Below are 13,686 nucleotides of genomic sequence, written 5' to 3'. Positions count from 1 at the left end.
TTTTTTCTCTCTCTCAAGAAATCACACTCTACAAACTCCCTTCCCTAAATGAATTTCATCAGAAAGTTTATAGGAACCACATCCACCGATGAGGTTGCTTCTATCCCCTCAGGGAAACTATTCCTAACACGTTCAAAACGGTCTCCAAAGGGGGAAATTGAATGTTTGTATAATGACGCTTACGCAGCAATTAAACAAACCACAACACCATTTTTCTATCAATTGTGCATTACAAAAGTGTACCAGGAAGGGGAGCGTGAGTTTAGTGGTAATTCCAACTATTCTGATGATGAGTATGACGAAGATGAAGATGATGAGATTGAGGCAAATGCATCCATTTCAAATGCTAAACCTGATTCCAAAGATGAATGGGTTTTCCCTATAACTGATGATTTGAGGTTTTCCCGTAAAGACTTGGCATCTGATGGAAGTTCAAGAGCTATCACTTGGAAGGATTTGAATGGTGATATCGGTGACAAGTTTGAATTTATTGTTGGTGATGATGTGAGAAATAGTGATTTTGAGTCATTCATGACAACCATATACAAGTGTTTATATGAGGAAAAGTATCATGAAAGTTCAATCAAAATCAATGATTTGAGCTTGTTGAAGGAGTTTATGCACCCAGAGTTGAGTCTTGATGAGTTGGAATATGATGAGGAGGAGCAATCGTTGTTTGTGGATACCGAGGATATAAATGAAGCCACTCCAGAAGGTGCTCCAGAAGGTGCTACAGAAGGTGCCACTACAGGTGCGGTTCCCAAAGGAGAGGTTGTTTATTCTAATAAGAAGTTTGCCTTGCATTTGTATGATTCAACTACAGGCACATTTGTGGTGAAAAGCAACTCAGTTGAGTTGAAATTGATTGATTTAAGCAAATGGGAATACACTTTGTATATCACCAGTGACGGCTTGACTATTAATGCAACTGTGAGTAAGAACATGAATCCAACATTCAACTATGAACACCAGTCATTCATCTTCAACCACTACACATTCAAGGAGACCGAAATTGTTGCCAATTCATGGCTTTTGAAATTTCTCGAGTTTAATGACTTGGTGCAGTTTCAGAATAAATTTGTTACCGCAATGTATGAAACTTTGAATAAGAAAAAGTTTGGTGCTGATAAGGGAGAAGATGAGTATTTTGTGGATGCATTTTCCAATTTGGATTTGGGGGAGGAGCCAGAGGGGGAAGAAGAAGAAGAAGAAGAGGAGGAGGAGGACTCAGAAGAGGAACCAGAGGAGTCAGAGTCAGAGCCTACTCAATTCCTCTCCAAGAAGGACAAAAACACATACTTGAGTGTCGGATACAAAGATCGTGCTTACGTAGCACGAGGCGACAAAATAGGTGTCTTTAGCCAGGATGACAATTCTCTCAACTTTCAAACCACAATCAACAACGTCACCGATTTAAAAGGTCACAATTTTAACCCACAAAAGATGTTGCTTCATCAAGAGGACCAATTCTTGATTCTATCCAATCCGGACTTGAATGATAAATCACTTTACAAAATGGATCTTAATCGAGGTCAAATTGTTGAAGAGTGGAAAATTTCCGACAGTGTACCGATTAAATCATATGCTCCAAGTTCAAAGTTTGCTCAATTGACAAACCAACAAACATTGACTGGTATATCATCAAATGGACTTTTTGAAATCGATCCAAGATTGAGTGGGAACAAGTTGGTCAACGATCACACTCATAAAGAATATAAAACCAAAAACAATCAATTCCAAACGTTAGCTACCACTGAAAGCGGAAATCTTGCATTAGGTTCAGGTAAAGGTGATATTAGATTATTTGATCGATTAGGTGTCAATGCCAAAACAGCGTTGCCCACATTGGGAGACCCCATTGTTGGAATCGACGTGTCAAAAGATGGTAGATGGGTTTTGGCAACTTGCAAGACTTATATCTTATTAATTGATGCAAAGATTTCCACAGGGCAAAAGAATGCTGGTAAATCAGGGTTCACCGCATATTTCGACAAAGATAAGAAACCAACACCGAGAAGATTACGTTTATTGCCTGAACACGAAGCATTCATCAACAATGCTAATCACAAGAGCGAATTGCAATTTTCACGAGCCTATTTCAATACAGGGTTAGATAAAAAAGAAACGGCAATTGTATCATCTACTGACAATTATATAATTACATGGTCATTACTGAAGGTTTTGAAGAATGATCCGGTACCATATGTTGTGAAAAGGTATAAACAAAATGTTGTTGCTGATAATTTCAAGTATGGAACAAACAATCAATTGATTACGGCGTTGCAGGATGATGTGTCGATGGTGAGTCGAAGGAGTTTGGTTAATCCAAAGGACGTGTTTAGTTCAGGTGTATAAGTGTTTAGTTTGTTTAGTATTACCAAAACTTAAATGTATCTTTCATCTCTTGAGCCCAGATTCTCCTAAATGCATTCAATTTTTGTAGCCTCGTTGGGGTGAAATCATGCACATCGATGTTTTTAACCTGCGATAGATCAGGATAATGATCATACGGTATACGGTTAATCCTGGCATGTATTTTGCGAACCCATCGGTTAAATCCTGGAGAGTCTATTAGTAGTCGATATAGATATTCATGGATCGAGTTTGGTGGTGGTCTCATGGTGAGTTGTTTTGATAGCAATTGAATTTTTTTTTCGTTGACTTTTAACACCAGGGAACACTTTATAACAACACCAACTTTACATACTCTACCACCTGTATCACTGATGAAGCTAATAACTCTTGACTCTCTTTAGCCACTGACTTTTGAGAAATTTGCTGTCGTGGTGATTCACGTGACATAATTGCCTCTTTAAGATAAAATGTAAACACTGACAAAAACTCTCACCATTCATTTGTCTTCTGACACAAATCATCACATAACAAAACCAGGCTACGTGATAACCCCTACGTGTTACCACAACCATGACCAGATCACTAGACGATGAATTGGATGAGATCGATTACGATCTTCTACCGTTTGAACCACTAGACCGGATAAGTCTTCCACCAAATAAGAATAATACCAATCGATACACAAATGAGCTATTTGACGCTACAAACAGCTACGTTAGACCAATCACGTCTTCAACAAGAAACTCACACGAAGTGATACCGCCAGACCAAAAGTTTCTTGAAGAAGTTGATTTTGAGTTGGATGACGTGATGAGGACTAGAGTTTTCAACAATCGATTCAAAAGACCTATTGATGAAATTAATCCCGAGTTGAGTGAGTACTTTAGAATACATCAAGACAACAAGGAGAATTTAGGTTATAAGGTTAAAAAACCAACATTACGACGCAAAAGTCTACCTTTAGTGGAAACCAACAATATTCAAAAGAAACCTCATCTAAAAAGAGCTCCCAAAGCATCTGGCGTTTGTCAACCACGACACCAATCACTCACCCCATCAAAGTCGTGTCTTAGTATCGAGGACGCCAAAGTTTACCTTATTGAATCACTGACAGGTTTGGTCAATCAAGCCACCGATTTTGCCACTGAACTCAATGGATGCACAAATGAGACACTACCGTTTCCTGAACATGAAAATGAAGTGGTGCAGATACCAACAAATTCCGGCGATGCTCAACAAATGGCAATCATACGAATGTTTAATATCAAGCTAGCTAAAGCTAGAAAGGGGATACGAACAGGCTTCTATTCTGAGAAGGAGTTTCAAGAATACCAAGCTAAACTTAAACAAGAGGCTGCCAATGCAATACAAAATGCGGGAGTGCAAGTTGTATCTCAAGAGAAACCAAGAGAGGACTCCTCGAAGGATAAGAGAGTCAAATGGGCAGACAAATTAGAGTGGTAGGTAAATAGTTCTGTGCTAGGTAACTAGTTTTGTACTTTTCGCGTTACAGCCTCGTTAATGTCGTACGTAGATTTTTTTTTTTTCTTCAAATTTCATCCACCACAAGCTCCTCCCACAACAAGCTCCTCCCACCACAAGCTCCTCCCACCAACATGTCCACATTCTTTGATGAAATGCAAAAGTCCTTTGCCGACGTGAAAATCACCGACGGCAAAATCGACACCTCCGATTTCTTACAAGCTTCCGAATCACTTGTCAAGTTGTTTGATTTATTAGGCTCAACTGCATTTGTTGTTGTTCAGAAAGATATGAATGGTAACATAGACAAGATTCGTAAAAAGTTGTTGGAAGATCCAGCTAATGCATCCACTTTACAAGATTTGATCCTTACTGAATCGAAAACCAAGACAAAGACTGCCACCCAAGGGTTATTATGGTTATCACGAGGCTTACAATTCACAGCACAAGCAATGAGAGAAACTGTCGATGAACCAAGTAAAGAATTAACCTCTACATTCACTGACGCTTATGGTAAAACTTTGTCGAAATACCATGGTATGTTTGTTAAGCCAGTTTTCAAATTGGCCATGCAAGCATGTCCTTATAGAAAAGATTTCTTTGCCAAATTGGGCGCTGATCAAGCTAAAGTTGCCGAACAGTTGAAGGTCTGGTTGGAAGCTTTAGAGAACATTGTCAAGATCATCTTTGATTTCTTTACATCGGGAAACTACGGAAAAGGATTATAATATAAATAACTAGACTCTAATTTCTTCTACTTCATCCTCACCTATTTTCTTTGTTGCTTGCATCAATTCGTACAATTGACCAATTTGCTCTGGCGTCATCTTATCCAACTCTGTCTTGCTCAACTTCCCATCTAACCATTTACCTCCATCAACTTGCTTCAAGTAGTCTTGCCATTCAGTTAAGAAGCCAACTACGTGTAACGGATTGTCAATTTTTGTATGATCTTTGAATTCTTTCTTGACGTATTGATCACCTAAGTAACGTAAGTCTTGGGGTAATTTATGCACATGAGCTCGTAGTATAGCACGGTATAACTTTAAAGGAGGGAATAATGGAGTCTGATTTGGTCGTTCTGGACGACGTGGTCTTACCCGAAGTACCAAGGAGGGTCTCATAATGGAGTTGTAGTTCGGTTGCCATTCGAGTATGCTTCGATTTCTTTTTTTCAGAGAGATTCTTTGACTAATCCTGCACATAATTATGAAAGCCAAGATTGACCGTTTAGATCTCGTCAATTTTACGACGTAGAAGGGGCAACGGGCTTAAGAGAATACATTGGCTGCCACAGCTGTCATTGGCTCACGATGCAGTTGAGTTATTAAGACGATGAGCTGCTGACGTTGAGTGAAGACGGCCGTTACACACATTGAGTCCAGTTCAGTCAAGGGCAGTTTCTAGTAACATCACCCACTTCTCTCTCTATTCATTCACTTCTCTCTCTATTCATTCACTTCTCTCTCTATTCATTCACTTCTCTCTCTATTCAAATTACCCACTTCTCTCTATTCATTCACTTCTCTCTCCATTCTATTGTTCCAAAATCACCTACTTGGGTAATGTTTCATCGTTCTTCTAACGGATACGCCACCACATACCTTTTTCCCTTGCATTAAACAATAGACCGACTCAGTCCTCTCATTGTCAGATTGTTCCTGGTCCCTTAAAGCCTTGTTTATGTTTCCAGTATAGGGTAATACCCAGTTGGGAACAGGTAGCGCGATTTTTAATTGTTTTTAGTTTTGTCACACAAGTTCATACTCTGGTTATTTCCTAATGGGGAATAATCTTTGATCTTTTCAGTAATCTCATCAAACTCATTCAGACTGTTCAACAGCACAAAGAAATGAACAAAGAGTCGAGGAGTCATATATAAAGGAATGAGTGTTCCTGAAGGAGGGACTGGGAGCTTTTTTTTATCACCATACGACCATGAGATTTAACACACTTTTACTATCTGCAAGTTTAGCTGCAGCCGCTCCAGCTTCGATGGACAATTCTGAATTATCTGCAGTCCTCAACTCCGCCAATAGTGCTTCCCAAACTGCAACTCAAACTGCAGCCCAATCAGGTGCTTTAGGTGGTGTTCAATCAGGAGGAGCCTCATCAGCTAAAACAGCTTCTGCTGCCACTGCAACTGCTGCTGCAGGTACATCTCAAACGTCCCCCTCTATTGGTCAATTTGTTGATGGATTGCTTGGTGTTAAATCAAGTGGGACTGGGCAAGGTACTACAGCACAACCATCTCCTACTGGTGCTTCCACTGAACAAGCTAAAACTTCAGCAGGATCTGGTGGTAATCTACTTGGCGATCTTTTTGGATCTGGTTCAGGCTCACAAACTGGTGGAGTTACTAGCAAAGCCATCACTGCAACATCTACTGGTCAATCAACAGCAACAACAACAGGGGGCTTCCTTGATGGATTGTTGGGAGGTATTTTTGGAGGCAACTCTGCAACTACAGGAACTGCAACTATAAGTGCAGCAACTACTAGGGCCACTCAAGCAACTTCTACAGGAAGCAACTCATTAGGAAACAGTGACCCATCTGATGATTTATCTGGTTCAAGTTCAGGAAAAACTACTCCTACTACTACTACTGCACAAACATCGACATCAACCGGTGGTTCTCTACTCGGCGAGTTTTTTGATAAATTGTTTGGAACTAGCAGTACCAACTCCTCATCCACATCATCCAGTAGTGATTCCTTTATCGATGAGATAATTACTGCAATTTTCGGTGATTCTTCTTCCCCCTCCACCACCGGCGCTTCAGGTATCACAGGCGCTACAGGTACCACCGGCGCTACAGGTACCACAGTCGCTACAGCTGTTACAGGCCTCACAGGTTCCACAAGTTCATCTGGAAGTGGGGGAATTAATTACTAACCTAGGAGTCGGAGAAGACATTTATGAATTGTATGGTAATTCCACCTTGTTTTCTGGCCAGAGTATTATTGTCTCCTTGTTGGGTTTTTGCAGTTGTATTTTGTCCATTTGTTTGATATCAATGCTTCTTCATCTAGATCTTATGGCTCATATTTTGGCAGTTTGTTGATTTGGTGGTCCTTCCAGATCATCAAGAAGTGCTTCATCTTTTAGCTTTTCATATCTTTCAGAGGTAAGAGAAGTTTATCCGAACAAAAGGAAATTAAGAAACTTGTTAGAAAGAGTGTTAACAGGGTGATTGCTAGAAGAAAAGCTGAATTTCAACAAAAGGCAAAGAGAGCAGAACCATTATCTGATTTACCCTATGTTAACCTCATGTAAACGCTTTATACCCGACTTTAGTTCACATCCGATATATTTTTTAATACACTATTTGTTTTCCTTATTTATTTCCTCTTTTGTTAAATGTAATGCAGTTTTATCAGCCCGTGGATACTTATGAGCGGCAGAATCATTATAATCCTATTCAAGCAGGTGTAATATACCCTTTACAAATTAAAGCCGAAGCTTCCAAAATAAGCCCCGCCCATTAAGTCCCTAGATTGACACATTTCAAAGCTATTCTTAGAACACTCGTAACCATCGGAAAGAGAGGTATAGGGGATTGGGGTAAGAAAAGTGTCTCTTACAACAAGAATCTAGAACTAATTTCGCCTGAAATTTGTTTTCCACATTGAGTAAAAGATGTATTAAGACGCCCTACGTAACGCACAAAAAAAAAAAAAAAAAAGAAAAATTAGACGAGCTACCTCTCAGGGTTTACAAGCTCATGATAGGAGCAGGCTCAGAGAAGTGAAGGGAGTGAGTGAGTAAGGAAGGCTTACTAGGGTTGACTCTTTTATCTGCAGGGCTGTCACTTCAGACAATGGTAAGATCGATTTACAATGCTTATATTGTATACTGCCACTTACGACTTAAGCCGGCTTTAACATCCCTTGTGCAGGTTACACATCAGACGACAATGACATTATTTCCTATTTCCTTATCCCCAAGTTAGGAAATTTTCACTAAAACAATAAACACAGATCCCTCGCTTGTTTCTAAAAGCTTGAACTCTTTTGTGTTTGGATTCTCATTCCATACATCCTCCACTACACAAGCTACAAAAAAAATTTTATATCTGACTTCCTAATTGGGAAATTTTCTCACCTCCACACACCCAATGAAACTAGACTGTACTTTATATACAGTACATACACAAAATAGTCAAAGGTTGCAAAATTTACCAAATCGAGAAAAGAGTATGTACCCCAAAAATCTTTACAACCAAAACAAGTTAATAATGGCTTTTCACTGAGACAAGACATTCAGGGCCTTCAAGCTCATTTATAACTAGCTAAAAAGTATAATTTGTTTGAAGATAATTGTTTCTAGGAAATTTTTTTCCTTCAATCATTCCAACCCTTAAGCCACTAGCAATTTGACTGCATTTCATACTTTCGTTAACTTTCAAGTCACAAGTCAGAAATTGAAAGGGTCAAGAAAATGAAAGTGTCCACGTTAACTTCAATTTGTGTGGCTTTGATAGCTTTCGCCAATGCAGAAGGAATACAACAACATGAAAAGAGAAACTTTTTTAATGATTTAGTAAATGGAATTACGGGTAACACTGCCACTGCAGCTGCCAATTCACCAGCAGCAGTATCATCATCATCACAAGCTGCTGCAGCACCAACCACAGCAGTCGCAAGCACTGCAGCTGGAGCTACCGCACAATCTGCAGCACCAGAAGCAGATGACGAGGAAGATTGTGAAGAAGAATCATCAGCTCCAGAAGCATCCAGCCCAGCCACCTCCAACACACCAAGCAGCAACCCAACCTCACCAAGTGCAGCATCATCATCAGCTGCATCATCATCAGTTGCACCATCATCAGCTACACCATCTTCATCATCACCAGGAGGTATTGGATCCATCTTGTCAGACTTACTCCCTGGATCTTCATCTACACCAAGTAACTCACAAACTATTGCTGGCGAATCATCATTGTCACAAAGCTTGGATGCTGTTGCTTCAACTGATAGTAGCACACTACCATCATCGGCCAATTCCACTACAACAACATCAACTGGTGGAAACTTCCTTTCCAGTCTTTTGCTGCCAGCTCAAAGCTCCTCAAGTTCGGAACCAGGTGATGACGATGAAGAGTGTGAAGACGAATCATCCAGTCCCGTAGCCTCAAATACCAACGTCGTCCCTACAACTACAGATGCAGGAGCAGGCAATGCTAATCCTACTACTACAGCATCAAGCGCAGATCCTACTTCATCAGGTAACTGGTTGAGCTCATTGTTGGACCCAGGAAGCTCCACTGTTGCTGGTGCTTCATCCGATCCAGCTAGCAACACATCATTGGCCGGTAGCTCATCCCTTGCAGCTGGTGCTTCTTCAACTGCTCCTGAAGACGATGATGAAACTGATTGTGACACTGCCACTGAGGATCCAACTGCCAACCCTACTACAACAGCAGGTCCTACTTCATCAGGTAACTGGTTGAGTTCATTGTTGGACCCAGGAAGCTCATCTGTCGCTGGTGTTTCAAGCAACCCAGGATTTAGCAACTCCCTGACTACATCATTGGGAGCTAGTTCATCCCTTGCAGCTGGTGCTTCTTCAACTGCTTCTGAAGACGACGATGAAACTGATTGTGACACTGCCACTGAAGGTCCAACTGGAAACCCAACCACCACCAACGGTGGAATTGGTGGAACTACAGACACAACTGTTACTACCAAACCTACTTCAGGTGGTGCAGGAACAAGTGAGGAAGATGACGAAACCGATTGTGAAACTACCACCGGCCCAGGTGTTGGAGGAGGCACTACCACCGGCCCAGGTGTTGGAGGAGGCACTACCACCAAGTCAATTACAGCTAATCCTACAGGTGGAGCTACTGTCACTCAAGCCCACACTGTTACAATTACATACACAGGAGCTGGTAAAACATTCACAACTTATGTAACCCAACAACCAGAAGAATGTGAAGAGACTGTTTACTACACCGTTACTACTGTTGTTCCATGTACTACTGTTGCTCCAGGAGGTGGAATTACCACCACTACTGTTACAGTTGTTGTTACTCAAACAGTTTACCCACAAGATGAGAATGATGATGATTATGGCGGATCTAGTGGATCTAGTGGTTCCAGTGGATCTAGTGGATCAAGTGGATCTAGTGGATCAAGTGGATCTAGTGGATCAAGTGGTTCATCTGGAAACGACGATGATGACTGGGAGTGGATTGAAGAAGGTGATGAGGACTGTACTACTACCACAGTCGAATCTATTTCAACTAGTGGCAGTGGATCATCAGGATCCAACTGGGGTTCAGGCTCAGGTTCAGGCTCATCAGGTTCAGGTTCAGGTTCAGGTTCAGGCTCAGGCTCCAGCTCAGGCTCATCAGGCTCAGGCTCAGAATCAGGCTCATCAGGCTCAGGATCAGGCTCATCAGGCTCAGGCTCAGGCTCAGGCTCAGGCTCATCAGGCTCAGGCTCAGGCTCATCAGGCTCAGGCTCAGGCTCAGGTGTTGGCTCAGGCTCAGGTGTTGGATCAGGCTCAGGCTCTAGTACAGGTGGCCTCGGTGGATTACAGCCTTCTGATATTGTGTGCCCAGGAGAAGATGGTTACGATAGTGATGATGATGATTACACCAGCTCTCCATCTTCTACTCCTACTGAAGACTGTGATGATGATGAGGATGATGATGATGATGAAGAAGACTGTGATGAAACCTCCTCCTCTTCCTCCACCACCACTTCCACTCCTTACCACAACAGCACTACCTCAGCCACAAAGAACTCAACCACCACAGCACCAGCATCTTCCACAAATTTGAATGGTACTTATGGGTTCTTGAAGAATGCTGAAACTATTGCCATCACCACAAACTCTTTGGCCGCACCTACACGTAAAGCTGAAGTTTCTCAAGTTGCCAATGCTGCTAACAAATTGGGAGCCACTGGAATGAATGCCGGTTTGTTTACATTTATTGCTGCTGCTGGATACTTGTTGTTATAATTGTGAGCTTGGTAAAAATTGCAGGCAGTTAAGGGCTTACTCCATTTCCCCCCCAATTAGGAATTCGAGTTTCAGACCATTACATTTTCTAAAATACGTTGCTTTTTTATAGTCATTTTCTGGTGATTAGCGTATGCTAGACACTGACTTTTGACTGATACCTAAAATCAAAAAATAATCTTTTCTTCACCGTTTATTAATTTTATATAATTATTTTTTAGCAAATTTTATATCACTGTTATTTAAGATAAAAGAGGAGTGTAGAGTTTAAAGAGGAGTAGAAGATGCAGAGAGTAGAAGATGGTGTGTATTAAGTGTGTTGTTTCCACCCAGGTAGCGCAAAAAAAGCAGAAGGGCAAATTCAATTTCCAACAAACCCTCTCTAGTCGGCAACACACACAATACCAAGATGGCGATGGACAGGGGGACTTTAATATTCTTCATAGTTATGTTTATATTCCTTTCCCTACCGTCAGGAAATGAAGAACCTCGCTCGGATGTGGAGAGAGAAACATTAACAATATTCCAATCACAAGCAAGTCAGGCTCTGCGAATGTTGAACAGTTCGGAATATTATCTGGGCTATGGGAACATCACTGGGTATCAGCTTTCTTATGAAGATTACCTTAATGGTAAGTCCGCTGCTGATTGGCCCATCCACAAGTATACCAAAGAAGTTCCCTGGCTTGAAGATCAAAAGTACTCCATATTACCAAACGAAGTAACTGATATAGTTAAGCAGTTTTGGGGAAAGAACAAAGTGGGAAGAGATGGTGGACGGTCGTATATGTTGAATATTTCCGGCAGTGCCCATGGTGAGTTTGTTCCTGTTGAATCTCATATAAAGCCAGTGAACCAGAAACTACCAAAGTATTTGAGAAAGTATTACAAAGAACGAACCAGTAACGAAGATATGGGGTTGGAAGAGACAGACAAGGATACAAAAAGTGATGAAGATGGGCGTACAAAAGTTGGAAACATAACTACACCGGGCTTGATATCAATTGGAATTGGAGCCTACCAATACAATTTCAACGAACCAAAGTTCCACGTGTCCAACACGAGCGACCATGTTAATGATGCAGTGGTTGCAAAGATTGATCTAAACTTGAAAGATTACTCAGAGGTCAACGATTACACAATAGAAATGGATGCAGTGTACTACCAAAACACAGGTGCGTTGGTAGCCACATCCAATTCTGCCAAATTCTATGGTTCCTATGGATTGAGTCATTTAACGATGCACGAGGAAAACTTTGCCACAGCAAAGAAATTAATGAGTCAATATAACAGCATGCGTGATGATAAAGCAATATCCTTGGACGATATGAATGGGTCAATTTTAAAAGCATTTGATCAATGCGAAATGATTGCATTCATGCAGTTAAATAAAACTGATTTCACTCATGATGAGTTGAGGTTCATTGATACGGAGTTGAAAGCACCAAGTGGGAGACCATTACCTGAAGAGTTACCAAAGTTGTCTATTTCGGATTTTGTTATATACTCACCTAATTGCGGAATTGTTCTAAAGAACAAACCAGAGTCCCAGTTTACTGGAGAAAGAGCTGAGGTTTGGTATAAACAAGTGAGGCATGTATTGACTGGTCTTTTAGTTTTGGTATCCATTCAATTATACCTCACTTTCAACCAAGTGAATGCAGCAAGAACACCGGGACAGTTGTCAGTGATATCAAGCAAGACTTTGTACTTTTTGGGATTTGAGGATTCCATATTGGCTATAATTTCGTTGTTGTTATCGACTATTGCTACAGACTTGTACTTGCTTTTAGCTTGTATTGCTACGATTGCGTTTATCCTGTGTGGAGTGTTTGAAATGAGATTTTTAGTTAATGTGTTGACTACACAGGCAAATGAGAGTGGAACTACATGGTGGGAGATTATGAGAGGCTCAAGACAAGAATCTTCTCAGACTCCCACAGTTGAGGAGCCGGCCGAGGGTCCCCTTTTACCAGTTGCCAATACACCTCCACAACAACAAACACAAGAGCAGCAAACACCTGTGGAACCCAATACGGCATGGCAAGAGACTTCCTACAGCAATTCCATATTTGCATCAGGATTTACTTTGTCCATAATTGCCATGTTTCTCATATTTTCATCCTTTAGTTGGAGACGCAGGTACAGAATTATATTTGAATACATTTGCTTGATATCCATCAATTCCTACTGGGTACCGCAATTTTTACGAAACACACTAAAGAATAGAAGGAACTCATTTACGTGGCAGTTTATCATTGGCAGTAGTATAGTCAGAGTTGTGCCAATTTATTATTTTGCCTTATACAAGGAAAACCCATTGAGACACAGATATGATCCGTATTTGTGCATTGTGGTTACGAGTTGGGTTTCAATACAGTTGGGGTTGTTGTTGCTACAGAATAGATTTGGTGCTAGGTTCTGGATCAATGAGAAGTGGCTACCACAAGCTTACGATTACCACCGTATATTGAGCTTGAAGGATTTGGAAGAAGGTGGTATTTCTAGCGATTTACTAGCCAGTTTCAAACAAAAGACATCATCCTCGCGAACAGCCACTGCAAGTGAATCAACCAACGAGGAAGCTGCTAAAGAGTTTGTTGATTGTGAGTGCACGTGTCCAATATGTATGACCGATGTGACTCTACCGATCTTAGTAAAGGACAACAGTTTAACCGAGGGAAAGAAAAAGAATCCTCCTCATCATCCAAGTGCTTCACAGTACATGATCACCCCATGTCATCATATTTTCCATGCCGACTGTCTTGAAAGCTGGATGAAGTATAAATTGCAGTGTCCAGTATGCCGAACCAGCTTACCACCAGTTTAAAATAGCGGAAATGACAGGAACTTATATCCGCTTGGTTTGCATCCACG

The 13,686-nt window shown here is 41.0% G+C and overlaps 7 protein-coding genes across 7 annotated transcripts; 6 read left to right on the top strand and 1 right to left on the bottom strand. All coding sequences in view use genetic code 12, as the record gives it.

Moving 5' to 3' along the window:
- Nucleotides 1-48: 48 nt before the first annotated feature.
- On the top strand, nucleotides 49-2,355 carry VID27 (Vid27p; the record flags this gene model as incomplete). Its single annotated transcript, XM_067690309.1, has 1 exon — nucleotides 49-2,355. The coding sequence occupies one exon, from the start codon at nucleotides 49-51 to the stop codon at nucleotides 2,353-2,355; it is 2,307 nt and encodes a 768-aa protein (XP_067548787.1).
- A 570-nt stretch (nucleotides 2,356-2,925) lies between these two features.
- On the top strand, nucleotides 2,926-3,819 carry I9W82_001550 (uncharacterized protein; the record flags this gene model as incomplete). Its single annotated transcript, XM_067690308.1, has 1 exon — nucleotides 2,926-3,819. One exon carries the CDS (start codon nucleotides 2,926-2,928, stop codon nucleotides 3,817-3,819), a length of 894 nt encoding a protein of 297 aa, XP_067548786.1.
- A 152-nt stretch (nucleotides 3,820-3,971) lies between these two features.
- HET1 (Het1p) lies at nucleotides 3,972-4,565 on the top strand (the record flags this gene model as incomplete). Its single annotated transcript, XM_067690306.1, has 1 exon — nucleotides 3,972-4,565. One exon carries the CDS (start codon nucleotides 3,972-3,974, stop codon nucleotides 4,563-4,565), a length of 594 nt encoding a protein of 197 aa, XP_067548785.1.
- Nucleotides 4,566-4,574: 9 nt separating this feature from the next.
- On the bottom strand, nucleotides 4,575-4,961 carry I9W82_001548 (uncharacterized protein; the record flags this gene model as incomplete). The annotated part of the gene is made up of 1 exon (XM_067690305.1): nucleotides 4,575-4,961. The coding sequence occupies one exon, from the start codon at nucleotides 4,959-4,961 to the stop codon at nucleotides 4,575-4,577; it is 387 nt and encodes a 128-aa protein (XP_067548784.1).
- Nucleotides 4,962-5,775: 814 nt separating this feature from the next.
- On the top strand, nucleotides 5,776-6,732 carry I9W82_001547 (uncharacterized protein; the record flags this gene model as incomplete). Its single annotated transcript, XM_067690304.1, has 1 exon — nucleotides 5,776-6,732. The coding sequence occupies one exon, from the start codon at nucleotides 5,776-5,778 to the stop codon at nucleotides 6,730-6,732; it is 957 nt and encodes a 318-aa protein (XP_067548783.1).
- Nucleotides 6,733-8,277: 1,545 nt separating this feature from the next.
- On the top strand, nucleotides 8,278-10,809 carry PGA25 (Pga25p; the record flags this gene model as incomplete). The annotated part of the gene is made up of 1 exon (XM_067690303.1): nucleotides 8,278-10,809. One exon carries the CDS (start codon nucleotides 8,278-8,280, stop codon nucleotides 10,807-10,809), a length of 2,532 nt encoding a protein of 843 aa, XP_067548782.1.
- Nucleotides 10,810-11,257: 448 nt separating this feature from the next.
- Nucleotides 11,258-13,639, top strand: I9W82_001545 (ubiquitin-protein ligase; the record flags this gene model as incomplete). The annotated part of the gene is made up of 1 exon (XM_067690302.1): nucleotides 11,258-13,639. One exon carries the CDS (start codon nucleotides 11,258-11,260, stop codon nucleotides 13,637-13,639), a length of 2,382 nt encoding a protein of 793 aa, XP_067548781.1.
- Nucleotides 13,640-13,686: the final 47 nt, after the last annotated feature.

The sequence above is a fragment of the Candida metapsilosis genome, assembly GCF_017655625.1.
Source record: "Candida metapsilosis strain BP57 chromosome Unknown scaffold2, whole genome shotgun sequence".
NCBI classification, from domain to species: Eukaryota; Fungi; Ascomycota; class Pichiomycetes; order Serinales; family Debaryomycetaceae; genus Lodderomyces; species Lodderomyces metapsilosis.
Note: the sequence above shows the minus strand (reverse complement) of the source record. Positions and strands in the feature narration are given on the sequence as shown.